General features: G+C 37.2%; 1 protein-coding gene across 9 annotated transcripts in view; it reads left to right on the top strand.

Moving 5' to 3' along the window:
• VPS13B (vacuolar protein sorting 13 homolog B) overlaps positions 1 to 27,222 on the top strand; it is a 478,583-nt gene that overhangs the window by 97,971 nt on the left and 353,390 nt on the right. For all 9 annotated transcript variants that reach the window (XR_008746679.1, XM_055800741.1, XM_055800742.1 and 6 more), the window contains one exon: positions 9,730 to 9,914. Coding sequence is in view for 8 of the 9 variants with exons in the window: in XM_055800741.1 (XP_055656716.1) it covers positions 9,730 to 9,914 (185 nt within the window). In the remaining variant the exon portion in view is untranslated. The remainder of the gene's footprint in view (positions 1 to 9,729; positions 9,915 to 27,222) is intronic.

The raw sequence follows: 27,222 nt of genomic DNA, 5'->3' as shown, positions 1-27,222 counted from the left end.
TAATGAGTATCTATTATTTTTTCTCATGGTCCTTATATTTGGATCTCATTGAACATAATGCAGCTAAATGTCATAGCCCTTCCCTCGTCCCCACTAATATCCACAACCAATGACAATAAGATTCTTAGATCAAAGTAAAAAAGTTACAGACCTTCTCACAGAAATAAAGAATGGATGTTTAAAGTGTAAGAAAGAACAAAAGTCCTGAATTGTTATTAACTGCATTCCATGAAGAGAGTTTCTTATCCCTTGTTTTCTGATTTCCCCCGTACATCTTGTGGAGTTCTGAAGATGCAGTTCTTCAAAGATACAACTTAATGCACAGAAATCAGTTGGTTGATGATGATTGTAAAGCTAATCATATATATTAAGCACATAAAGAAGACTGATTACTATTGTAATCACCTTAGAGCAGAAAACTTGGAAGTTTATTCTTTTATAGATTGCTCATATGACTTCAATGACTCTTTCTGGAGACAAGTATTGACTAGCGATTAGAAATTTTTTTTTTTTTTTTTTCCCCCAAAGGAAGAAGTAGCAATTAGTGACAGACCTCTACTTGCAATTTGATGGGAGTTCAGCATTTGTCCCATTGTTGAGCTTTTTCAAAGCCAGTAAGCTGAATTTGATCTGAACATCCTAAGTGTTTCTCTAATGTAGCTGCAGGTTTAACATTTTCCTTTAATATAGTTTCAGCAGCCTTCTTAGTTTATCATGTGTCCAAAAATAAGACTGAAAACCCAACCCCTTGTTGAATTATCCTTTGTTGGTATCAAATTTTTGTTCAAATCTGTCACATTTTGAGGCACTGACTTAAGTGGAGATAGTCTGCTCTCTTGCCTTCTTTCTTAAACTTTTAATTCAGTGGACAGAAAGACTTATGCTTGGTGTGACTAGATTAAAGCTGATGGAATTTAGGACTTTCCTACCCTCACGTTCCAGGTCTTCAGCGTTTTTTGCGGCTTTTGGCATTTTTCTCTTGGTGCCTCACAGCAGATAAAGTTACAATAACGATCCCGCTCGGGTCTCACTGTTTCTCACTTCCTTGTTGCTTAACAAACCAGTGTTATTACTTGCATGTAACAATGATTCTTTTTTAATCTAATGATCATAACTTTTGATATCCAGGTATAATGAACCAACCTAAATGATTTTAAAAACAATCCAAGTTTAGAGCTCTTAATATATATGTCTGGAGTCTTGCATTCTTTGCTTCACAGGGTTTTTTTTACAAGGTTTCTTCCTTTTAGATATTTGCATGATTTTTTTTTTAATAAATTTTCTTTCGTTCTTGGAATAATGCATTATTATTTTTTACTTTGCTGTAATGCTATATTTTATTGTTCCATTAAAACACACTCTGTACTGAGAATTGAGAATGGGTAATCTCTGTTCATGTTCGAAGACATACTGAAGCTTGTACTTTGCCTGCATTGTTTTGTTTATGCAATTGGTTCAAGGAAATCTGTGTTTTTTCTGAAGTTCACATATGAATTAACATTTAACAAACACTTTTAATCACTGACAATTTCATTCCAGAACTGATGTTAAAAAATAATATGCAGTAGTCAGTTTTGAAATGATCGTGTTGTTCCCTTCTAATTCCCTATCTAAAATCTTCAGAAAGAAAAAGTTAATTATTTTTAGATCATTGAAAACAAGAAAAAGTTGTTGAATATGACGTTAATTGTTTTCCCACTTGTAGTAAACTGTGTGATTAGCAGTGTTTCCTACAAATAAGAGGCAAAAGCAGCTGAAGCTGCTGAAAATTCACGTGTGTAAAAGATGACATAAGATGTCAGGCAGCCTTTAGTGAAGTCTGTAGAAGAGCAGGAGATGTTTAGAAGACATCAGTCTTGGAGGTGTTTTTGGAATGAAGTGTTCCAAAGAGGGTTTAATTACTATTTTTTATAATAATTAACTTAGTCCTCTAGCACAAATAACCATATGTTGTTGCCTGAAGACTAAAAATTGTGTTAGCATGTGCAGATGTGTGAGATGACTTTTAAAATCGTGAGTAGTTGTGACTGAAGTCTTGCATTTAAAAAATATTAATTTGAAGACACTAGTGGTTAACTTCCTTTCCTTTTCTTCATCTCCTGGCATGCTGCTTTCAGAGTTTTGATACTTGTCATTAAGTAGTTAGACATTGTTTCCCTTACCTAGTAATAGTTGCTTTAAATGTTAAGAAAAAGGATCAAAATAGTTACTTTCTTTAAGTTGATAAGATCAGATAAATAGAAATATGGGTATGTTGGAGATACATAGATGAAGCCTTTGTTTGTGTCAAATATAAAACCAGCATACATTTTCTGTTTGCCTTAGAGGAAAGGTGTGCAAATGCTGAATGAAATTATTTAGGCACATAAATTACATTCAGGTTCTTCGAAGGCACAGTTGCTAGGTTCTAGTAGCAGGTTACTGGTTTTGTTATTTTGGAAAAAATGAACTAATCGTATTTTACTGTACAGGATATGAGTAATAACAAAAATTAAATTTTTGGAAACGTTTTGCAGGTTCCAGCTTTGCAGTTGGGGACTCTCTATAAACCTCTGGACCCAGCTGTTCACCACTATATTCTTTCAATCACTCTGAGGTGTTGATTTTAAAAGAATGAGTTGTGTTACTAAAGTCTACAAACTGAAAATATTTCATAGCAGGCCAGTGAACTTACATGGATTGGTTATATTGGTGCCTACGCACAGTGTATAATAAGGACCAATTCCTGTTTTCATTCAAAAACAGCAAAGAAAACTATTTTATTTAATGGTATGCCAGATTTATCAAAATATTTCAGCAAGTCTGTATTACAGTTTGTCAGCAAACTGGGTACAACCAAAGAGTATTTAAAAATCATTTAATTAGGACAGATTCATTTTCACTCCATGCCACTACACAGCAAGACTTGCTTGTTCATATTTCCTTAAATTTATTCTGGATCTTGTCCAAGTTCAGCTTTAATGAGTAGCCTATCCTGCTAGTTAGGTTAGGATTTATTTTCCCCTAGAGAAGAGTGTTAGAATTGGTAGTTTTTTAACCTGTTCAGTTAAATGAACATATGTTCAGAACTGCATCTTAACTCTTGAGTGTAAAGATTTGAGAAATAATTATTTCTGTTGTTGTTACAGTTTTAAAGTGCAGTTTAAATAGTGGTTTTAGACTCCAGCTATGTGCCATAACTGTTTTAATATGGTGATGAGTTTTGGTGTGAAGTCACATTCAGTTGCTTAATACAAATTTAATGATACAATATAGAAACACAGGTCTGACTTGGTTTACTGAAAAAAATAATTTGTACTTGTATTTTCACTTATTGCTTTGAATATATCTCTTGGGTCATAAAACTTGGTTAAATATAGCTCAGTACCTTATTAATGATGGATTTTCTGTATTAACAGGTGCAGTTTGGTAGCAAACTTGTATTTTAAGTTCTTCTAAACGCATTATTTGTGTTTCAAAACTATTATAATAAATCCTGAATTATAAATGTACTTTCATCACTAGCCAGGTCTAGTTAAAATTTCGTTTAAGCAACATTTGCTGCACACATGTTACAATACTTCCCCTGCCTTGATTTTTTTCTATAATAAAGGATTTATTTTCTTCAACTTCCCGTCCCTCCAAAGTTATCTCAATAGGACTAGTAGACTTTATTGTTATAGGATTGTTAAAGTACAATAAGAGTAGAATTTGCATATGTTAAAAAAAAAATATCCATACACTGTTATTACCCATCAGGGAGTATTTTTATGTGAAGCTTTTAAGTTTCAAATTTAGCATAGCTCAGTACAGTAGCTGTAATACGCATTAAATGAGTAGTCAAACTTTTCAAGTGGTATCTTTTCCACTGTCATATTGCATGCTGTGATTGTTAAAGCTCTTTACAGACCCCCCCCCCCCCCCCCCCCCCCCCCCCTTGAAGTACATGAATTTGCTAATATAAACGTGTTATTTTAGGTGGAATTATTTGTGGAGTTATATTTGTCCTGAATTTTGCTGTAAAAGGTTTTCCATCTTCTTTCTTCCTTCCTTCCCCATTTTACATTAGGGAACTTGACTTTTTGAAATATTCAGGCACTTTTTACTGAAATACTTAGTTTTAATCCTGCAAATTAATATTCAGAAATAAGAGGGAAAAGTAGATGATGTAAGTTATCTGAAAGGGTAACAAAAAAGAAAAAACAGAAAGGAAAAATGTTACAGTGTACTTCTGTAATGAGTTAAATAATAAAAGGTCTCAATACATGACTTGGAAAAAAAGGAATACTAGGGAACATTCTGATTGATATCACCATGCATTCCATTTCTTTCCATGTAATGCCTGCAAAAGCTTTGCTAATATGCATGTCTAGTTTTCCAACTTCAGTTCTGCATAAAAGTGGTTTGTGTTGTTTAATCTTGAGTTTTAAAATATTTTTTTGATTTATTGTGTATATAGTATTTTGTTTTACCGGGGTGGATTTTCCCAAGTACAGAACCACTTTATATACTCCTTCAGTTACAGAACTAAAGTGCACCTTTTCTGTTTACATTGATAAATTACAGAGCTTGGACTTACACTCTAGGGAATTCTTAGAAAGCAAGTTCAAATTCTAACTTGGGACCAGCATTAGAAAAGGCCATGGTGTTGCAGTCCCTCCTGTGCTTTTCATGGAACCCAGAGCTTTTCTTCTAGTGACTATATGAATATATACACATTTATGTGGAGGAATGTCTGTGTATCTGAGGAGCTGAAATGGGAGATACGTTTTAGCTAATTGTGTCCACAAGAGAGTGATCTTCATGTGATCTCTTGTGCATGTTGTGTGCTAGAAATTGTCAGAACATGTTCCAGCCTGTTAGTTCCTTTTGGCTGTCTGTGTGAGTGAGAGTATTTTTTTTTTTTTTTTTTAATTATTTTATTTTTTCTCTCCAACCAGGCAGCATCTTTCCCTGTTTGCCTGACTTAATACTGGTATTATTTTCAGCTTTTGTTTTGTCTCTCGTTAAAGTAGTTCTAATTTTCTAAGTAGCTTATGTTTGGAAGTGTAGACAAAAAAATTTTTAACTGGCTTTCTGGCATCGACAGATTTCAAATGTGTTCAGATGCATTCTTTTCTCAGATGGCCACATGTTTGTACTTCTTGGGGCGTACATTACATTGTCAAGAAAGGTGTGTAGTGTCTTTGAACCTCAAACTGAGAAACAGGAAGAGCTTCAGGAGTTTTGTACAGATACTTCTTTCCCCTGTGGTGACCTACTGTGCTACAGTCGATAGAGTAGTGATCTTGGGCAGCAAAACTGGCACGTAGTCTGCTCCTGTACACTAGAAACGTGTTTGCATGGCTGTCAGCAGTAACGGCAGGTAGGAGATGCTTAGTTCCCCCAAACAGGACAAACACAATTTTTCTTGTTCTCAGTTTGGTGTCAGTGATTGCTATTAAAAAACCTCACACCAAACAACAAACCAACAAGGCTAATAGAGGATTTCCTCTGAAAAGGCCTCTACTGTGTTTTGATTTTTCCTAGCCACAGGGGCTGTACCAATCCAAAGTATGATATATCCAAACTTCAAAGACTGATAGTGTCATTCAGACAGTAAACTTTTTTTTTTGTCCTTCCATTCTGAAGGAAATATCTACTACCAGATACAAGGCTGAGTTCTCTCATATAATCACAAAATGTTTTTCCTTCATCCATGTCTTTTCTGCAAATGGCATTTGAATCTAGCAGCACAGATTGTCATTAGCTTCAAATGAGTTGCAATTCAGAGGTAGTCTTGTTTCTGGATTCCTCTCCCTTCTCAACATTTCTGAGACAGGTAATCCTGATTTCAGGTTTTGAGGTTGAAAAGCCTTGGTCTAAGGAATACTGATTACTTTTACAGAAGGCTACAACATCTGGTTTTGTTTGTTCGGTGTCCTCCACCTGTGTTTACATCCATTTTCAGAGAATGTTTCATGAGTATCTTCTTTAATAGGAATCAGTTTTTCTTTTATTCCCTTGGTTTTATTTTTAGTAAGGAGCAATGGAATTGGCTTTTGTGGATGGGCTTTATCTGTGAAACTTTGATCTATGGTATAGACATCCACAGTTGAGGTAATTATCATAATCTCCCTTAATAGGCAGTGGGCAGAAATGGTGACCTACAGAAAGCAGTTCATTTAATTTTCAGGTCTAGAATGAATGGATCTCTGTTATATATATAAATATGCAGTGCTCTATTATTTCCATGTACCTTAAAAGGGTCTATACAGCCATCTTGGATGTGGATGTTTGTTTATACTGTAGATATCTTAACACTTGATGAGATAAATTAAGTACCTTTGGTCTACTCAGGCCCCTGAGCTGGGAGGCAGGGATGAGGAGCAGAACGAAGTCCCCATAGTCCAGGAGAAAACGGTCAGTGACCTGCTGCTCCACTTGGACGCACACAAGTCTATGGGGCCACGTGGGATCCACCCAGGGGTGCTGAGGGAGCTGGCAGAGGAGCTCACCAAACTGCTTTCCATCATCAGTCAACAGTCCTGGGTGACTGGAGAAGATGGGAGGTCAGCCAACATGATGCCTATCTAGAAGAAGGGCAGGAAGGAGGATCCAGGGAGCTACAGGCCTGTCAGCCTGACCCCAGTGCTGGGGAAGGTTGTGAAGCAGATCATTCTGAGCTTGTGCATGTACAGCTACGGATCAGGCCCAGCCAACATGGGGTTTTGAAAGGCAGGTCCTGCTGTACTAACCTGAACTCCTCCTGTGACCAGGTCTTGCACTTAGTGGATGAGGGAAAGGCTGTGGTTGTCTACCTGGACTTTACTGAAGCCTTTGACACTGACTCCTAAAGCATTCTCCTGGAGAAACTGGCTCCTCATGGCTTCTATGGGTGCACTCTATGCTGGGTAAAAAGCTGGCTGGACAGCTAAGCCCGAAGAGTGGTGGTGAATGGAGTAACATCCAGCCAGTGGCTGGTCACAAGTGCCATTCCCCAGGGCTCAGTGCTGGGGCCAGTCCTGTTTAATATCTTTATCGATGATCTGGACAAGGGCACCCTCAGTGAGTTTGCAGGTGACGCTAAGTAGGGGGAGAGTGTTGCTCTGCTGGAGGGCAGGAGGCTCTGCAGAGGGATCTGGGCAGGCTGGACCGATGGGCCGAGCCCAGTTGTAGGAGGTTCAACCAGGCTCAGTGCCGGGCCCTGCCCTTGGGTCACAGCAGCCCCAGGCAGCGCTGCAGGCTGGGGCAGAGCGGCTGGGAAGCTGCCTGGGGGAAAAGGGCCTGGGGGAGCTGGCTGACGGCCGGCTGGGCATGAGCCAGCAGTGTGCCCGGGGGGGCAAGGGGGCCCACAGCATCCTGGCCTGTATCAGAGAGTGTGGCCAGCAGGACCAGGGCGGTGATCGTCCCCCTGTACTCAGCACTAATGAGGCCGCCCCTCGAATGCTGGGTTCCCTTTTGGGCCCCGCGCTTCAGGAGGGACATTGAGGTGCTGGAGCGTGTCCAGAGAAGGGCGACAGAGCTGGTGAAGGGTCTGGAGCACAGGTCTTGTGAGGAGCAGCTGAAGGAGCTGGGGTTGTTTAGCCTGGAGAGGCGGAGGCTCAGGGGAGACCTTGTTGCTCTCTGCAGCTGCCTTGAGAGGAGGCTGTAGGCAGGTGGGGGTTGGTCTCTTCTCCCAGATAACAAGTGACAGGACAAGAGGAAATGGCCTCAAGTTACACCAGAGGAGTTTCAGATTGGATATTACGAAAAATTTCTTCACTGAAAGGGTGGGAAAGCACTGGAACAGGCTGCCCATGGAGGTGGTGGAATCGCCATCCCTGGAGATGTTTAAAAAATGCATAGATGTGGTGATTAGGGACATGGTTTAGTGACGGACATGGCAGTGCTGGGTTAATGGTTGGACATGATGATCTTAATGGTCTTTTCTAACCTAAATGAGTCTTTGATTCTTATTCCTCTTGATCCAGAGAAAATGGTTTTCAGTTAGGTGTTTGCTGGTACTAACAAGGAATTGAGGGAGGAGATCTGTTTGTGACTTAAGGTGGATGCTTTTATGTGTAAATCCAAATTCAAGTGATGACATGACCTTGGGGTTTACTACTTGTCAACATGGTAGTTGATACATGTCTTCTGATGTTCAGTGTCTGTGTTTCCAAGCCATGTTTCATATGTCACACAGTCCTTATCCAGCGCTTACAGGCCAAAAGTGTTAGCAGCAGAATATTTGCCTATTTTTCTTCTATATCATGATGATCATGGGTCTGAGAAGTGGTGAAACATTTTTTTTCTTCACAGTTTGCTTGGTGAAGGGCTACTCTCCTAATCAGGTGCTGAATATGCAATGAAGTCTGCTACTTGTTGCCAGAGTTTTGTGTCACTTCATGCTTTTACAGATTTTTAGAGTTTGAGCATCAAGAATGGCTCGTTTCTGACTTCATGGAGCCTCCTGCAGAGTCGCTACTGCAAGAATGATCTGATGTGTGTTAGGTCATATGGCTGTAAGCATTTTCTTGCGGAGCCGAATAGGAGATGCGGTGTCCTCTTGACTGCTTGTGACAGATTCTTGGAAGGCTTCAATTTTGTGGATCTAAAGAGCCATTCACTGTATGCAAGGGAATGTGTTTACATTGTCAGTGTCTCGTACGTGTTGGTAAAGGATGCTTTTTTTCTGGGGTAGGGGATTTTGCTTTCCCTTATTTGAGGTTTTGATTCCCTATGGAACATTAACCTACTATTTTTAATTTTCATGTGGATTTAGGCTTCTCCCTAAAATCTTCTCATGGAGGAGGTTCTCCAGAATGAGAATGAACTAATCTGTGTACCAGTGATTAAATTTTGTGGACATTAGGGAAAATAATGCTAAATAGCACAAAATACACATTTCGGTGATGGAATAGGAGTCAATTAGGGCAGGAATAATAATGTTATAAGCATGCTGCAGGAAGAGGCTCAAAATTATTAATAATCTTTGCAGTTTTTGTTGAATGTAGCAAATGAAACTGTTGCTTAATTTTAGGCATTAGTATTTATAGTAGGAAGAAAAAGTAACTTACTGACTTCACTACAGTTGTGGTAGAGCCTTTGTGTTGATAGTGGGCTGTATTGTCACAGAATTTATTTCCAAAGAGAATGTCCTTTACCTTGTAGTACTCTCCCTTGCCTCTCCCCACGTGTTCCTGCTCCCTAATTATAAGGCAAAAGGCACTGAAAAATATTAGAATCACTTAGTGAGGTCAATGTCAGCCAACTATGGAATATTATGAGAAATGTGGAGGTCTTTGTATTTGGTTGTATGGATATTGTCTGTATGTTTTATTGGATCACTAGACATATCTCAATTAGTGATTCATTGTAAGGTTTTAAATAAAAAAAATTCAGAAAATTCCACTTCTGAACGGATTTCTTCTGTGTTTTTAAAAACTGCACAATTTTATGAGTAGCTCTTATTTTGGTGGGAGCACTTGGGATTGCTTTTATTAAATATTTTAAAACCAAGAGATAATTAGATTAAAATACATCACTTTTCCTGTCATGTTTTGGAAGGAGATGTAAAGTTAAATCTTTTAACAGAAGTCGTATTTTGGGTGAATTTCAGTCTAAGTAGAATTAGCTCCTGCAAGAGGAAACTGAAGACACACAGTTCCAATCTTACAAACTACCAGTTGATAGTCTGGTATTCTGTGTCTAAGTTTTTTAAATTGTTGTTGTTATACACCAAAATAATGTTTTTTTTTCTTTTTTCTTTTCTCTCAATATTTTAAACAGGACCAAGCGAGCTCGTGTCCCACTAACAGAATGCATATTTGAGCTTCCTAATTTAACGATTCAAGCAACTAGAGCTCAAACCCTTTTACTTCAAACTATTTATCAGAGCTGGTGTCATCCTGTTGGAAATGTCAGTTCGGTGGTGGTAAATGAAGCTTTACTGAATGAGGTTTTCCAAACTTCAGGTAAATATGTGATGCTTTTGGTTAAGTATGTATTATGGTAGAGAGTACCGCTAGTGAATTTGCGCACAGCTATATACTTTAAATCCAGGTTTTTACTTAGAGTAGTTAACAGACAGAATGTTTTTTGTGTGTATATGGGTATTTATAGCTTATCCAGGATGTAAGCTAAGCCACCAAGCTTCACTCCTTGGCACCAATTTCTGGATGCATTTAATTTTCCCATACAGGATAATTTTTCCATGCTTCCCTCATCTGAAACATCCACCCTTGCTCCCTTATATGGTGTAATGTTGTAATTTAAGATCATTCAGAGGTGAAGCTGGATTATTAAGGGCTTTATTAATGGCATAGAATGAATTTTTTTAAGGGGCTGCAGATGTTTCTCATCCAGTTTCATAAATAAACGTTACTTAATGTTGTGAAACTGCTGAAGATACGTAGGTCTCCATGATGATGATAGAAGTAATGAAGTTGGTTACCTACCATCCTTTGGCAAAACACCCATGGATTTTGAAAGTATAAGGATTTTGATCAGCTGAGAGACCACAGTCTTCAAGTGCATAAATGTCATCCAGGAGAAAATAATATTTTTCTTCATATTTCTGTGCAGGCTAGAATGATTTAGATCCACTATCGTTTATCTGTTGTGTATAAACACATAAGAATAATTGAGATATTTTGGAATCTCCATCATTACCAGTCTTAACAGAGACGTGTGAGGAGAATCATTCATATGTAGTAAATCATAACTTGAAATAGAATGGTAGATTAGACTGCCACTGTAAGTCTTTCAGTCCTGTTTTTCTCAGTCCTATTTTCCTTTTTCAGTCCTGTAGGTGTTTTTAAAGTTGAGTCTACGTTGATCTGGTGGTGCAAAAGAACTGTTATATTTTCAGATGTGTGACCCTTGAAATAACCGCTTTAAGTGATAGTTTTTCCTTCTTTCCCAAAAGTCCCTGATTGTCTTAATTTCTTTATTCTGTGGGGATCACCTAAGGATGAGATTGTGAGGGTTTTTTGTTTGGTTGGTTGGGTTGTTTTTTTCCAAATACTGGTATTTCTGAAGGCTGGAGAAATGTGAAAATATAGTCATTTGATGATTTCTGATGGTCTTAGGGTTTGCACAGTTCCAGACTTAACATGTTCCATCATTTAAGATGTTTCAATCCTTCGGGTCAATGAACTGTGATACCCCATGCTAACAATCTATCTATGGAATAGAAATCTGGAGCACACATTTTAAGTACTTAACATACAGTAAATGAACAGTATAGTACACTTATTTTGATCTTCTCTTTTTTGTTGCTTTTAATTTGACTTGGTAAATTTTATACCTCTATAGCAGTACTTAGCATTAACTAGCTGAAGGCAGCTTTCAGTGCAATGCTATGAAATGATTGCTGTCAACCCCTTTCTCCCTTTGTTCTGATTCTTGTCTTGGTTGATTCTGTAAGTCTACTACCTTTTGTTGGAATACCTTTGTGTAAAATACAGTATTGTGCCTTCTTGAAAATTATCCTTGTACTTAGTCAGTTTCTGTATACTTTAACAGTAATGTGTGTGTCTAAGCTTCTAAAAAAACCTGACTATAATTGCACAGAGAAACTGGAATTTCAGTGTATTAGGTTTTTTCTTTTTATTAAAGTAACTGTGAGGATAATGTAGTCAATAAGGGACTTTTCAGTAAATAAGGCACATTTGTTAATCACTGATATTCTTTTACTGACATTTCAGATTATTTTCTACCACATAAAAGAATAGCTGATGAATATTCCTTGGGAGTACATGATTTGCATTCTTGCCTGCCATTGCATGCCCCCATGTTCTCTGGGCTTGTGAAGATCAGCTTTTGGGCTGATGGGCACCTGTGCTGGGCCTGAGAGTAGCCCAGCAGGGTATTATTTGGGCTTCTCCTCCTGCCATTGGGTCTCTGAGTGTCTTTGCAGGTGTACAGATGAGCTTTTATTGTATAACCTAACATCTCATGGAAATAACAGCCTTTTTGTGAATAGCATCGTGTTTTCCATCTGATCACAGCTCATTTTTAGCTATTCACAGAAGCGGTACAAAAGTACTTCAAGAAATAGCTTTTCATCCTTGTGGTATTGTAGATTAACTGTTTCTTTGATCAGTTTTGTACAAATAATGCAACTATAAACATATTTGCTTTATTTTCTTTTAGAGCTCTTTCCCTTTGTTCCTTTTTTTTTTCCCTGATACTGTTTCTACAAAATTGTAGTGTTTTTGCAGGAAAAAATAATAATACTATTAAAGATTCCATTATCTGCACTTTCTCCCGTTTCCCAGGGGTCTCTTTCTTGAAATTCATTGCTTTCGTTCTGCTGTTACAGGAATCATAAACTGTGTGTTTCATGAGTACTGTTGCCCAAATTGTCTTCTACCTTTACATTTTCAAACTTCTAAAGCCATCTTTCTAAATTATTAGAAATAATGCAGGACAAACAGCTATGTTTTATTTAGATTAATCTCTCCCGGTTAAAGAAATAAAAAAGCCCTGCCCAGACATGATGATATTCTCAAAACCAAACCAAAACAAAATAAAAGAAAGGGCTTATGTAGTTTATCTTCCTGTTTCTAATGATCTGCTGTTAATTGGAGAGCCTGCCTACAGTCTGGATCACAGGATTTTACACATTGTTGATAAAGAGTAGAACATCATGCTTTCTTGTTCTTTGTGAACAAACTGTGCCCTCCTATAGAAATGTTCCAGTTATGTGTTACCATTCCGGATCTGTTCTGCCAATTTTGGGAATATACTGAGACTTCAAATTTCACTTCTATAGTTTACTGCTTGTACGTAGCTAGTCTCAAATGGGTTTACATAGCCTACATCTTTCTCAACTGCCTGTGTCTGTATTACCGCTTTTCTGTGTGGTGATTGAAGGGAGTTTCTGGGATGAAAAAGTTGTTGCTGACAACTTTGTGTCTTTATTGAGGCTTTGTGCCAGGTGATTTTTGTGAGTGATGTGCCTCCATAACATGTTCGTTCAGTCTTGGACTCAAGAGCGATACCATGAGCCTTTGTATCCTCTCAGCATAGATCTTTTTTAGCAGGAATTATGGTCCTGCTAAAAAATAGTTCTATGTTTTTTTCCAACACAGTTATATTCTGTAGTTTTAAAACTGCATCACTGAAACTGTGCTTACAATATGAGCTGAGACATGCTATAGGGAAAGAACAGATGAATTAGGGGGAAAAAGAAAGAAAAAATGGAAAAGGAGGAAAAAAAGAGGATCAGCTAATAAAAAGGGAAGAGAGATACAGGGGAAGACAAAGCATGGAGAAACTGGTAGAAAGAGTTGAAGTAGAAAAGCAGTAAAAGTTTAGAAAGCCAAAGTTTATTATTGAAGACAGGTACAAATGCATGAGTTGCAGGAGGAGAAGAGAACATCAGAGAGCACATGACTGTTGGCCCTTTGATGTGCTGTGAGTCTCACAAGGTATGAAGGCATCTTTGGCACTTGTCTGCTGGGTAATTGCTGATAGACTTTCTCGGGCTGTAGTTTAAAAAGGGAGCTCTGCGCTGTCTGTTTCCACAAACACAGGAACAGAATTTATAGCTAGTATCTGCGGTTCTGTCCTACAGTTTCATTCAGAACTTGCTTCAAAAATAGTTCAGTCTGAAGGTGGTGTAGGGATTCAGAACAAACTCTCAAGCTGTTTCCTGTACAAATTCTTGTTGGGAATAGATTGATGGAATACTAGGAAGGGAAAATTGCTTGAAGATAAATACTCTTAGGTCCCCCATCTATCTTCCTCCCCCTGCTCTCCAGAAACCTTTTTCTCTTAGGAGAAAAACACTTTCCTCAAATATTTTGTAGTTTGTTGGTTATTAGACTTTCTGTCTTTATCAGATAGTCTCAGAGTTTCTCTTTTGATTAACAGGTCTGAAGGTAAGCTATCTGAAAAAGTAAGTTTTGAAGTCTCAAAAGCAAGTTGTGTGTGTTTGGTTTCTGGCAGAATTTAAGAATTAAGTGCCTGTACTACTTAAAATTTATATTTGTTATACATATTAGTGAGGTCTGTTATCTTAAAACAACCAGTAAAATATGTGTGTGGTACTGTGACTAGCTGATTGAGCTCAGAACTGGTGGAGGACAGGTAAAATGAGTGTTTCAAGAAGGATAAATGTTTTTTACACTAGATATTTATTGTAAATTGGTTTATTGTGCCATTCTTAGTTTAAGACTATTTAATTCTGCTAAGAACACTTTTTTTAATTAGAACTGATTTGGAATTCTAAGATACAGGTAGTGGCTTAATGAGATTTTTGAAAGCACCTAACTCCCTTGGTTGCTGTGATACCTTAGCACTTTTCTAATACATAGTTCTAAATGCCTACTTGGTGAAGGTTCTTTTCAAATGTCAGCTGGTATTTTTAGGCTTCAGAGAAGTCAAAACAATTAAAACATGTGAGATAAATATAAACAATGAAACTTATTGCTTGAATGAACAGGCTTTACCATAACAAGTACTGGAAAGATTCATACTGGTGCAAATAGGAGTTTGTGTTTTGGTTTTATTCTGTAATCCTTTTGGTTGACAAGCACAACAATATGTTACATGTCAGTTAAATAATATGGTGGTTCTTATGATAGCACATGCTTGTGAAATATTCCAATTTTGCATTTCATCCTCTACAAATGTGGAAACAAACATGAATCTGAAATGTATCATGCCTTCTATGTTTTTGCAAGTAGATGTATTGATGTTAATCAAATTCTTTTACAATTATTTTTTTTTTTACAAAATTATTTTTTTTTACAAAAATAAGTGTACAAAATACCCAAATTTTAGGAAAATACTGACAGTTAAGATCTTTCAGAGGTTGAGCAATATTAATCTTAGGAGTGATTTTACTGTGTTGTTTTTCATTATTTGTTAGTAGGTACCTGAAGCACTTGGTTTCTAACCATTTCAGCCTGCCAAGAAAACATACACAGTCACACATGGCTTTAGTTTACTCTGGAAAACTGGAACTTGCTACCACTTTTTCCTTGTCCTATTCAGGTAGTTCATTATTTTGTTGACAGTTCGGTTCCATTAATCTGTTTTTTTTGTTTTTTGTTTTTTTTTTTTTTTTTAAATTGCTTGCAGACCTTACATTTCTCTATTGAAGGTGATCAAATAGGCATTTGAATCCCTCATGTAAATGATGTCTTAAAGTTAAAATAAAATCTACTTTCCAGAAAGTAACTGTAAAACTATTTTATGCAAGATTTCATGTGGGATACCTTAATGGTTGAATAATAAATTTTACCTCATAAAAATGAAATTCAATAATACAGTAGCTTTCTCAGCGCAGTAGCATCTGGTTGAATCTCATGAGAGCCAATATTTTCCAACTCATTAGGATCATGTCGTTCTGTATGTCGTCAACATTGACTTAGCCAAGCTACCTTTACTTACTTAACCGCCAAACTATTAAATAGGTCTCTTGTGGAGTGAAGTCAAATATTCCTCTTATTTTGCTTTTGCCTTGGAAGAAGAGAAGAAAATGTACATACTGGAACATTTAAACATCTGGTCTAAACCACATCAGGGTAACACTGAGGAAAGTAACAGGATTCAGTATTCTTCCCAGGTGTACATATAAAAAAGGGTTGTGGAGCTGCTGCATAGTTCTTTTAACCACTTAGGAAAAAGACTGAAATAAGTGACTTGCCTTTCTAATACCCCTGTTCTGAGAACTACTTTTTTCCTCTTTACCTGCTCCCCTGCCACCAAACCCCAAAACCCAGCAAAAGCCCAACATTTCGAAGTTTAGTGGTAATCCAGGTTGTTAAGCTCTGTCACTTGCTTGCAACATACTGACATTTAATCTTTGTTCGTTCCACATAATGTGGCCAGTTTTTGCATTCATTTTGAGGACTATGACACCAAGTTTATGTTCAAAATCAAAGTGTTAAGAGTGTATTCTCTTAAGTAATTGCTTGGGAGTGGCAGGACACAGCTGCATGAAACTTGCATAGTGTAAGCATTTTACTGTCTCGCATGGGTGATGGTACCCACATGTGTCTTTGTCCTTCCTGTAGGCTTCTAAATGCAATGTGTAAATAGTGTTATTTTTATATGTTATACATTTCTGTGAAACTGTGGTAGTTTATCAACTCTAATTTCGGTTGGAAACAGAATGTGGATAAGCAACCTAAGCACAACTGGTTCTTTATCTTAATTATTTGAGCTTAATATAGTTGTGTATAATCTGTTATTTGCTCTTACTGTAGACACTTTCAGTGATACTCTTCAGTCATGAACTGACTGACTATGAACATGGGATAGGTGGGATATTTTATCACTTTAATGTCATCAGTGGGGTTTAGCTTGTTGAGTATCTCCTTAATAAATGCTCTGTCCAAAGCAATGATTCTGTAGTGGCCCAAAATGAGGAACTAACATGCATGTAAACCAGTAATTATAGTTGCCTTTTTATTTTTTCTGGTTTAATTAATATACATTAATAAGCTTTGAAATTGAAAAATACAGCATTCTGGTGAAAGAATGGTGGTAGGCATACTTAAGGCATTTGTACAAGCTTAACTCTCATTTGTAATGTTGTCCTAAAGAATCTCGTGTACTTAAAAATACACTTGAGGCTTTTTAAATGTCTGTTGTGGTGAAAGTGAATGTATACATAGTGTCAACAGCACAGGCAAGGAGGGAAAAAAAAGCTAAAAAAAAAAGAATAGATTGTGAAAGGAATACATGTATACATGAAATTGATAGATACACATAAATTTATATGAGATTTTTAAGTTGAATTGTGTTTCAGCATTGCAGGAGAGCTCATTTCAGCATGTATGTTGAAATTAACAGCAAACTCTTGTTGGGTATGTTGGTGGGCTACCAAAACCAAGACACCTAAGCATAGAGCTATAAATAGTGCCCTTCCTCCAGAGTCTGTAGTTTATTTGCACAAATAGCAATGGAAGCTGTGACTAAGAGCACCTGTTTTATTTGTTCAGCTGTTAACTTTATGTTATTTCTTGTTCTATTAAGAAAGGTGTGTTTGGACAGCAGGGAGGTAGGCTGCCTTTTTGCTTTGTTCTAGCTGCCATGGTACTGCATCAGGTGAAAAAAAATCTACAGGGAGGTTGAGGTGGTGGCTTCTTTTCGAAGAGTAATAGAGCACATTGAGACTAAGCTACTGGTATTCAGTGTTAGGACGAGAAGACTGGGAAGAACCTAGGTCATGAATTTGCTGCATAATAGGAGCTGGGCAATTTCTGAGAAGAGCTGAGAGCAGACACAAAAGAAAGCTTCAGAGATAACAGAAGGAAATGTTCTTTTTTTGGGGAGAACCCAGAGAAGTTGGTCAAATTTTTAGTGAACCAGGAAGCCCTCAGTGGTTGCTGAAAATAAGAATAAAGCATGAATCAGAAGGCCTTGGTCTGGGTTTTTTTGTGTCTGATTTAATAAAAAGGTGCATGCAGAGGTCCTGCAGCAGAAGTATTGACCCCAGTCACGCTACCGTTTGCTGAAGAAGTGCTTTTCAGAAGAGCAAAAGGGAAGTGTTTCTTTGCCCCTGGCAAAAAATAATAGGGTCACCAGAAAAACCAAGTTGGAAGGGACTGCAAGAAGTCTCTAGTTCAATCTTCTGCTACAGTCACAGTCAGTTATGGGATCAGATGGAGTTTCTTAGGGCTTTATTCAGTCAGGCCTTGAAAATCTCCAAGGGTAAGAATGGCCTAACTCCGTGCAACCTCTAACTGCTTGACTGTTCTCATAGTGAGAAAGCTTCTCCTCCTATCCAGGCAGAACCTTTCTTGTTTCAATATATGACCATTGTCTTTTATCCTCCTACTGTGCACCACTGTGAAAAGCCTGGCTGAGTCTTCACCACAACCTTCTCGTACATACTGGAAGGCAGCTAATGAGTCAAATGTAATACGGTTGTTTTTCACCTTTTTAAACATTAAAGCAAAATTGTAACTGAGGAGTCTTAGTGGTGAAACTTGGTGATGGTGCCTCTGGAATCTGTTTTGTGTTCTAATTCTCATGCGAACTAGATTTAACCTGAGCTTTGATGCTATTGGTGCATACAAGCTCAGTCACACTGTTGTCTGATTAATAACTATGCTAATGTATGACATTGAATGCTTCCAGCTCAGATGGTCACTCTGTGGTAGTTTGAAAATTATGGAAATTTCAGAAGTTGGTATCTCTTTTTTTCCCTTTTAGATTAGAGCCCTGCTTTGTAGGAGATAAGATCAATTTATATAGGGAGATATTCTGAGAAAGAAATGGGCAGGTGATACAACACAAACAAATGATCAATAATTTTTGTTTAATAATTGTATGTTTTCTGATTATGGCTTCATGGGACCTCCTTTCATCTTAAAATGTAAACAAAGCTGTTGTAGGCTGCTAAAACTGCCTGTTAAAGGGTTTTGCTCACATTTCATTTCACAGGCTTCAGTAGTTGCTATTTAAAAACCTTTCGTGTGTGCTATCACGTTCTGTAGTGCTGTTTCGGTATGCCAGTGTTGGAGTGAATGTAAAACAAACAGATAACCCCCTCGCAATAAACAAATAATAGCAGATCCTTAATTTAGATTGTAAAACTGAGGTATAATATTTTCATACACACAGTCCTTCCCCTTTCTAATGGTTCTGTACTGTTCAGGTAAATGCCGTGTATGTGCATTAAAATGTCAGCTATGAATTTCAGTATCCAGTTACAGTTCAGTATAAGAACCCCTTTTTATGCCATTCATCTCTTCAAACAGCGTACATGTCTTCCATTTTCTAGTCTGTTTGGGCAAATAAAAGCGTTGTAAGTTCTCTGTGGACATGGTTGAAAAATGTGTGTACGTGGGTCTTCCCCATTTATGTCATCAGCAAGTGCCAAGAATTGTAAGCATTACAAAATAGCACAAAGATAGTGACTAGATTAGGTATTTATTCCTTCTCCAAATTATCGTAGATCCAGAAGAGAAATTTCTAGGTAAGTTTTCCCATACAGATTGTTACAGTCTCATTGGATATCTTTTCTTGGAATAAGAAAACCCACTGTCCTCAGGTTTATGCATGTGGGGGAAAAAAAAACAAGGTGAGATAAGTTTGTGTTTGTATCTCTGTTTTGCATTTTGTTTGGTCTGAACAAAATAGTTTGTTCATTTGGTAATGCTGTGCAGGTCAGCAGTTTTGTTTGAATAACAGAGCACCGGGTGATTCTTCCCGCCCCCCCCGCCCCCCCCCCCCCCCGTCATAGGGTTAAACTTAAAAATGCTTTGTGATCCTGAAACAACTTGGAACACTTAAAAGAACATCTTATAGCATAGCTTTCTCTTTGTTATTCAGAGTGGGAAATTTTGCAGTTTGGAAAGTCTAATTAAAGATTCTTGATGAGGCAAGAAATATGAGCAAGGAAATTTTGAATGTCATAGCCTATTAAGGAACATGAATGAAATGAAAAAAATGTAGAGAACGTACAAAATTTAAGAAGTCGCTTGTAGTAAAAATGTTTTCTGTAGTAGTAGTCCTTACTTTAGGAAAAACCCAAGTCATAATCAGAAGTAGATACGCTTAAGAATAAGCACTTGTATAAACTATTAAACATGGTAGAAACATGTTTTCTGTTTGCAAATGTAATATTGGAGGCTGACCTTGAGTAGTGAGCTTATGTAATGTCATCTTGAACAAGAAAAAGTTGCGTTAAGTAGAAATCACGTCACAGGTTACAAGCAGTTGGACTGCTGCTTAAAACTTATTTTACAGTGCCTATCATACTAATAGTTTACAAAATACAGTATGCTCTAAAATTACCTTTACGTAATGAACTCCAGTGACTGACATGGAAAATTAATTTCCATTTGTGGGGGCATTTTGGCTCTTGTGACAAGATGATAAATGCCAATGGTATTCTTGCCACAGAAGGATACCAGAGTATTATGTACTGCAATAGCAATTGCTAGTCTGGTGCGCCACATGATTTGTTATTATTTTAAATCAGGCTTTTTAGAAAGCCACATATGTTGTCATTATTTTAAACCTAGAGATTATAGATCCAAATCCCAGTTTGTAATTACACAGATCGTCAAGGAAAAGATACTGTTTTCCAGGAATATATCTTGTGGCAGAGTTGTTAAGCTGTTGAAGTGCAGACTGTATGAGCAGTTGTCATTGCAACCCTTGTAGTAAAGAATGTTTTTCTGACGTGTCTACTCCACCTCATAGTCATAGAATGAAATTAATGCAAGGTACATGTAATAAGGTAATGGTAAGGATAGAATGTGTATCTTTACTGGAAAATAGTAACCTGCAATTAGAGCAGTGTTTTGACCATGACTTTTTTAGGACAGTATATACCTCTAAAGGTGGGCTGTTCTTCTGGAGAAAAATTCTACCAATAGTAGAAATACACAGTAACATAAAAAGATAGTAACAATAAGGCGAAGTCAGTGACAGGTTCTCAGGAAACTAGTAAGCAAGAAAATTTTTCAATTTACATTTTACAGTTTTGATTTTGCTTATGGAGGGGAATTAGAGAGGGATAAATGAAGAAAATCAGGTGTTCTGTTACAGTATTATTTAATGGTATCCAGTGTATGTCCCTTCTGTTTGTGTGAAGCATAACAGGAAAATTAAATATGGCACAGCACATGTAACTGCTTTGATCTTGCTTTGAAGTGTTGTACTATTGTACAGAAGTGTTCCTTACTTGGCAGTGTTGTTGTAGATTTTTTTTTAGTAGAGATACATATCACACTATGTGATATGTTAATTAAAAGGTCAAATTCTAAGGAGATGTCAGAGTTCTGTGTATAACCACAGCTCCTGAATTTTGGGAGCTTTGTCTTTCATAAAATAAGAGCTCCTGCATCTGCTTAACATCCTCCAAAACATACTTTGGAACAAGGGCTGCTGTTGAATCAGAGCTATTTCTAGAAACACCTTGTGTGTTTTAGTTTTTCATCTCACTTCCTGCCCCCCGCCCCCCCCCCCCCCCCCCCCCCCCCCCCATTTGTTTGCTTTTTTTCGGGGGTGGGAGGGGTGGGGTGTCGTTGTTGTGAGGGCAACATGATAAATAAATCCAGATATTATGCCTTCTTATGCTGATTTCTCCTGACTTTACACCTTGGCTTTTCTACCCTGAGCTGCATCTCATCCATGATCTTTTCTTTCTTATACTGTTTTTATGTCAGATCTCAGGACATTTGACCCTTTTCTTCATTATTGGACTTCTTTGTTCTGATCTTTTTCCTTTCTCCTTTAGATTTGTCTCTTTTTCTGCTTTTCTTTAATAAATAGCATGAGATCTGATCAGTTGGGTATGGGGGTGTAAAGTTCTCCTGCATGGTAGCTTCAAATGTTTTTTTTTGTTTGTTTTCATGTTAAAGATGCTTTTTCTGAGCTGGGGATTTTTATAATTTTTTTCCCCTCTCCTCAGTTATTGCAGGGCATGGAGAGTGACTATGTACAAAATATAGAAATTAAGAAATGCAGCTTTCAGGCAGTGCTATAGAAATGTTTTAAATCTAGACTGATGCAAAAGTTTATTTTGAGGTATTACAGTAATTTTTCAAGTTTTCCAATTTAAGACATTGATGTGTCTTTTCTCAATCTCCTGTTGGAAGAGGAAAAGCTTCATTGCTCTAAGAGGCCTGATCTTGTTAAGAAACTACATGTAGTTCTTTTTCACATGAATTATCACCTTAGCAGGAGTCTCTGGTAGTCTGGCTCTACCTGTTTTCTGAGAGAAGTGAATACTGGATGATTCAGAGAAAGATGCAAGAATCCCAACATAATAGTAGCTAGTGATACATCCTTGCACCTCTGCAGAGGCTTTGAGTTTCCTTGTTAAGTTAGATCTCTTTTTTTATTTAGCTTGTGTGACATACCACAGCTGTTGACAGCAGTGTTTTTTTTTATAGCAACTGTTTTATTTTTGTATTAGCATTTTTCATTCTCGTATATATAATTTCAGATTTTTGATGTAGCCAAGTCATCTTAAACTAGATATGTTAGTAATTGGAATTACTGGAGATAAATGTGTAAAGAAAAGTAATAACAAATAAAAATACTAATAAACTAGTCGCATACTTTACTGCAAGCTGACCAAGAAGAGTTTCCTTGATGACATAAAGAGGTTTTAGGAGGTCAAGGAGTCCTTGAGGCTTCCATTTTCATCTGTCTTCCGCAATGTATTTTTTTATCACTTTACTGTCTCTTCAAAGACAATTTTTCCTGAAAAATCCCCTCTCTGCTATCTCTGTATCAATCTATTTAGTGTGAGCTAGTGGACTGTACTCAGAAGCTATCTGTTTTTTGTTTTCAGTTTAGATAGCAAAACCACACCCTCCAAATGTGGTAGTATCCCACTGCTTGATAGCTGGGTCCATTCAGCTTTCTGATGTTGTATTTACTGGTGTGTTGGCTGTTGAAGGACTACGGTAAATGCTATTGCTCTTGTTTAACTTACATAACAACATAGAATCTCAGAAGTCCAGACCCTAATTAAATCATGGGATGTGGAATTACACTTTTGTGTCGGGACCCTCAGTTCTGTTGCTGATGTGAAGAATGTCAGCCATCCATCTGCAGTGAGCCTCAGCAAAAGTAGGAGTTAAAGGGCCTGGTTTAGTTCTTTGCTTGGTAAAAGAGAAGGTTTCAAACTTTCACACTTCCAAAAGATGACTAGAGTTTGGAATAAAATAAATGGTGTTTTTTTAGAGACACTTTGGACATCACATGACTGTTGTGATTTGCTGTCAGAGCTGAGTCCGCTTTGACCCAGTAGAAGGGAGACAAGTGGCGGCCCTACCTGCCAGAAGGGAGCAAAGGGTGGTCTTCTCTTCCATCCTTCCATCAAAAGGGTACCAAAGCAAAAAGTGATGGTTTTGGTGGTGGTTGTTTTTTTGCTTTGTTTTGTTTTTTTCTTTTTTTTTTTGTTATGGTCTGTTACAAACCAAGGAATCAAGAACAGTGAGAACAATTTTTTTAATTATTGTTTTTTATTTTAAATAAACCAGTTGTACTGTGTTTCATGCTTCCCAGGATTTAAATGCAGTTTTTCTATGAGTGCTTGACAGTGAGTATTTGCTGTTTTGAGTGGTTATGACCGTGTGCTTAGTCTGCTCTTGGCAGTAAATGTCTGACTGGCAAGTTTAGAATTGTAGGGTATACAATGTAAAACACCTGTTAGATATCTATTATGCTTAATCTTTTTGCAGATTCTTTTAGAGTTCTACTTAGCTTCTAAAGAACATAGTGTCTGCGTGTATTCAACAGCTTTTCAAATGGTGTGAAATTGTGTTATGATGAAGACAATGTATAGTTCAGAAAGGTGAGCTGCAGTATTCTGGGCACGGTCTTAAGAAATTGCATCTAAAAATATACTGTTTGTGCCAGCAAACCAGATCACTTCAGAGACATTAGGAGTCCATAGATATTTGCTCTTTTTAAACTGGCTGTAAGCTTTAAAGCAAAGCTTTGAGGCACTGACATAACAGCATTTGCAGTTCTGTTGAAAGTTTATATGAATGCATCTTGCTATAGCTCTCATAGCTCCTGGTTTCATCAGTTAGGTCTGTATTCTGTCCGCTGTGCTTAGATGAGGTGGTTGTGATCACCAAAGTGCTAAGCACTTGATCTTCTGTCTTTCAAGAGAGCTTTTTATAAAACTTGCTTTGATGTGTACTTCATGTCCAGGCTACTTTCCCAGTGGGATCACTTTTATGCTGCTATCTATTCATATGTTGCAGTATCCCATATGTTATCAATGAAACACAGCTTGCCAGCAGATTTGTGCTTATCACCACGATAGTACCTCTACCAGAATTAAGAACAACTATTTCTTTAATTCATAAAATTTGCCTTCTGTAAATTTGCTGAAAGCCTTGAAAAGCTCTATTTACATGTAGAGAATATTCCCTTAAATACAGGGAAAAAACCTACATGAAAAAGGGAATAGTACTGGACCAAACTACTGTCATGATCTCAGTCTTCCCATCTGATGCCTTCCCAATTCATTTGCTACCTTCATTTGAATGATTTGCCTGAGTTTGAATATATACTTTTAGGAGAGTTTCTTCCTAACAATGTCAGTAAAGAGCTGTTCTAACTTAAAAACTGGAGAAGAATGTGGTCAATAGAAAAGAGCTGGTGATGAGTTTTAGGGCATTACAGTAAAGCACTAAGTCCACACATCTGGTTGTGAGATGAAATGAGATTCAGAGAATTCACTGGAAAAATTTTTTTTTCCTAATATTTGTGTATCAAGTAGTCAGTCAGATGCTGCATTTGGTATGGTAGCATGTGATGAGAAAATTGGGCTGCAGAAAAAGAAGCTGCAGAATTTATAATGGAATACCTTGAAGCACATGTACAAGTAAAATGGATGATTTTCTAGAGAACGAAATTTGTGCATTACCTTCCCTGTTATGTTCTGAAGCCAATCTAAGTTATGAAGTTTCTATAACATTGCCCAGTCTTTTCTGGAACTGTACAAATGCTTCCAGGGTGAACATGAGACTGTTCTATTGTGCCAGGTGGTTTTGTTCTTAATCTTTCAAAATGGCGTAAGTACCTGTATGTTAATTAGTTTTTTGGGAGATTTTCTTCAGTTTTCCCTTTCTTGTTTGCTGTAATGCAATGTTTTCTGTGTGTAGAGTAACAGTTTCTCTGTGTATCTATCACATTCCTTAATTTCCTTTGCAGTCTGTTCTTTCAGTGTTTTACTCTGTTGTTTGTATATAATTGAACATATTCTGAAGAGATGTTTATTTACTATGCATTGATAGAACATTAAAAGTTTCTACGGCAAAGAATGGAGAAACTTGAAGCTTTAATATGCCAACCTAATTATATGCCCTACTATTAACTATTTGGAATTCCAGTCCACACTTCATTTATGGAAGTATAAGCTTCTGATAGATCACAGAAATACTTCAGAAGTCAGTTTGAAAATTTTACAAAGAATAGCAAAAAAAAAAATTCTTTTGAGGAGTAGGATATTGAAAAGACCCAATGGTGCCAAGAGGAGATCTGGGTTTCTAGGTTTCTTCTGCCTGAGCAAGGAGTGGCAAAGGGGGATCCAATGTGGACACCCAGCACCTGCAGAGGGGTCTGACTCACTCTTCCAGGGCAGCATCCGAGGAACTTCTTGTGTCATCCTGCTGTCACCTATCGCAAGCAGTCATCCCAGGGCAGATGAAAGACTCTCTTGGACCTAAGATTCTTGAATTTGATTACAGTGGTAGAAGAAAGGCTAAGAGATGAGTTTAAGGTGGCTGATGACTTACATGTGGGAATGAGTACTGGCTCCTCTCAAGCAGAGGTAGATGCTCCTTGAAACCATGATGAAATGGTGATTGTGTCAGATTTCTTCATGTGGTGATTTAAGATCTTGTATCAAAAATGTCAGAGTTGCAATTTGTTTATTAACTTTTCTGAAATTTGAGGAATAGTCTTTTAAGCAATTCTTCTCTAAGGCTCACCCTCCTTTTCCTATCCTGCAGTGTAACTTGCAGTTGTTACCCAAAATGATAGAAAAAATAATTGAGCAGATACAATAGGTAAAATAGGGCCATAAACTATAGTATAGCTGTCCTTAACCAACTCTGACTTTGCTTTCTTGCTGTTTTGAAACTTTTTTCATTAATAATACATTGTTTAATAAGTTGTAGTCAGTAGAGCTCTTTCTAGCATCTCATAATCTAAAGGGAAAAGATATGCCTTTCATTTCTGTAAAACTTGAATTTTCTTCTATACTTTAGAAGTCATGTTCTATTTCATTGAGATAGTACTAGTACAGAGACTTTGTTGTTGTTGTTAGTCAATTAGAAAATGCCTTCTTAGTGTAGTTGTACTTAAAAACATAGTTCAGAGCCAGAGTACCCTTATGGGTGCTTCCCTGTCTTGGACACAGCTTACCAGGTGGAGCTCAGAAACTTGCTGGCCATGGTGTCAGTATGCTTTCTTCTTTTTGTAAGCCTTTGAATGATTATTTAAACTAAAGAGTGAAAATATTTATAATTTCTGTAATTTACTTTTACCTATATTAAATAAACGTATACCCCTTCGGTTAAGTCTTTTTATTCAGGTGGGGAATATCTTTTCATTCTTTTGTCTTAGTTTTTGCTGATTTTAAGTGTACAAACAAAAAGAGCGTAATGCTGAGAAATGGCTCCATGGCTGTCCTACATGAGAATACTGCTGTATGTTGTTCTGACCTCCCAGAAGCCTCGAAGAACAGCTTTGCTTCTGAATGTTGTTCAAGTCATTATCTTGGCATTTGAAAAGCAACTGATTATCTTAGGGGTCATGTGGCCTTTGGAGCGGGAGGTGATACTTGTAGCAGAAATTACTTGCAAGCCTGGAAGAGTGCCTTGTAAGAGGCAAATCTACTGATATTTGAGTCAACTGCATCATGTATTCAAAATGAAAATTTTCTGTCTAGCAAATTGAGGTTTAATAAGTTCCAGTAGTCAAAACAAATTCCAGTAAAAGATGCTTTTTAATGTTGACTATAGTTAATGACTGCAGCAACTTACTGAGACTGCAGGTTTTTTTTGATAGATTAATGCTGCTTTCTAAATACAGGAGAGGAATCCTGTGGCATGTATTTTAAAAGAATTGAGAATGGATGATGACAAGGCTTCCTTCTTTTCCTTTTCATTCTGCGTTACTTGATGCTTCACAAATTATTTTCTGTTTGAAATGTTATTTCCCCAGATCCCTAACTGGACCCAGCTGATTTCTGAACTATCCTCTCAGTCAGGCTGTGCCTTTTTAATGCAGTTGACCCTTGTTAGCTTTTGGTGCTAACTGAAGTTCTGTGTTTTGCTATTGGTTTATATTTAATTTGTATCTTGTTGAGTATATGTTTTATTTATATGAGGCTTTTGTTAATTCTGTTGCATATTAACCTAATAGCTTTATCTTTAGTGAATGGTGATTGAAAAATGAAATGTTTCATCAGTATTAGGAGAATCCAGGCTTAGGCTTACAGTACCAAGTCATAGGAAAAGTTTGTGAAGCTTGTTGACTGTGCCATGTTATAGAAGTTGTCTCATCTTTTTCTTGCTTTACTTACTGTTTAAAGTACAAGGTATTAAATTCTGTTAGGATAAACTCCATTAACTGTTTGAAGTTAAGTAAGTGTAATACAGTTTCCTAGTGATTGCCACATCATTCATCAGTGTAACATTTAAAATCCAAAACCCCCCAAACCAACAAACATATTTTGTTTTATAGTGACTCAGTTATTTCAGATGTTACTGGAAACATTCTTTACCACCTTAGGAAGTTATCAAACAACTGTTGAATAATCATGTTTATATC

This window comes from Falco peregrinus, chromosome 3, assembly GCF_023634155.1.
Source record: "Falco peregrinus isolate bFalPer1 chromosome 3, bFalPer1.pri, whole genome shotgun sequence".
Lineage (NCBI taxonomy): Eukaryota > Metazoa > Chordata > Aves > Falconiformes > Falconidae > Falco > Falco peregrinus.
This window is presented reverse-complemented; position numbering and strand designations above follow the sequence as displayed.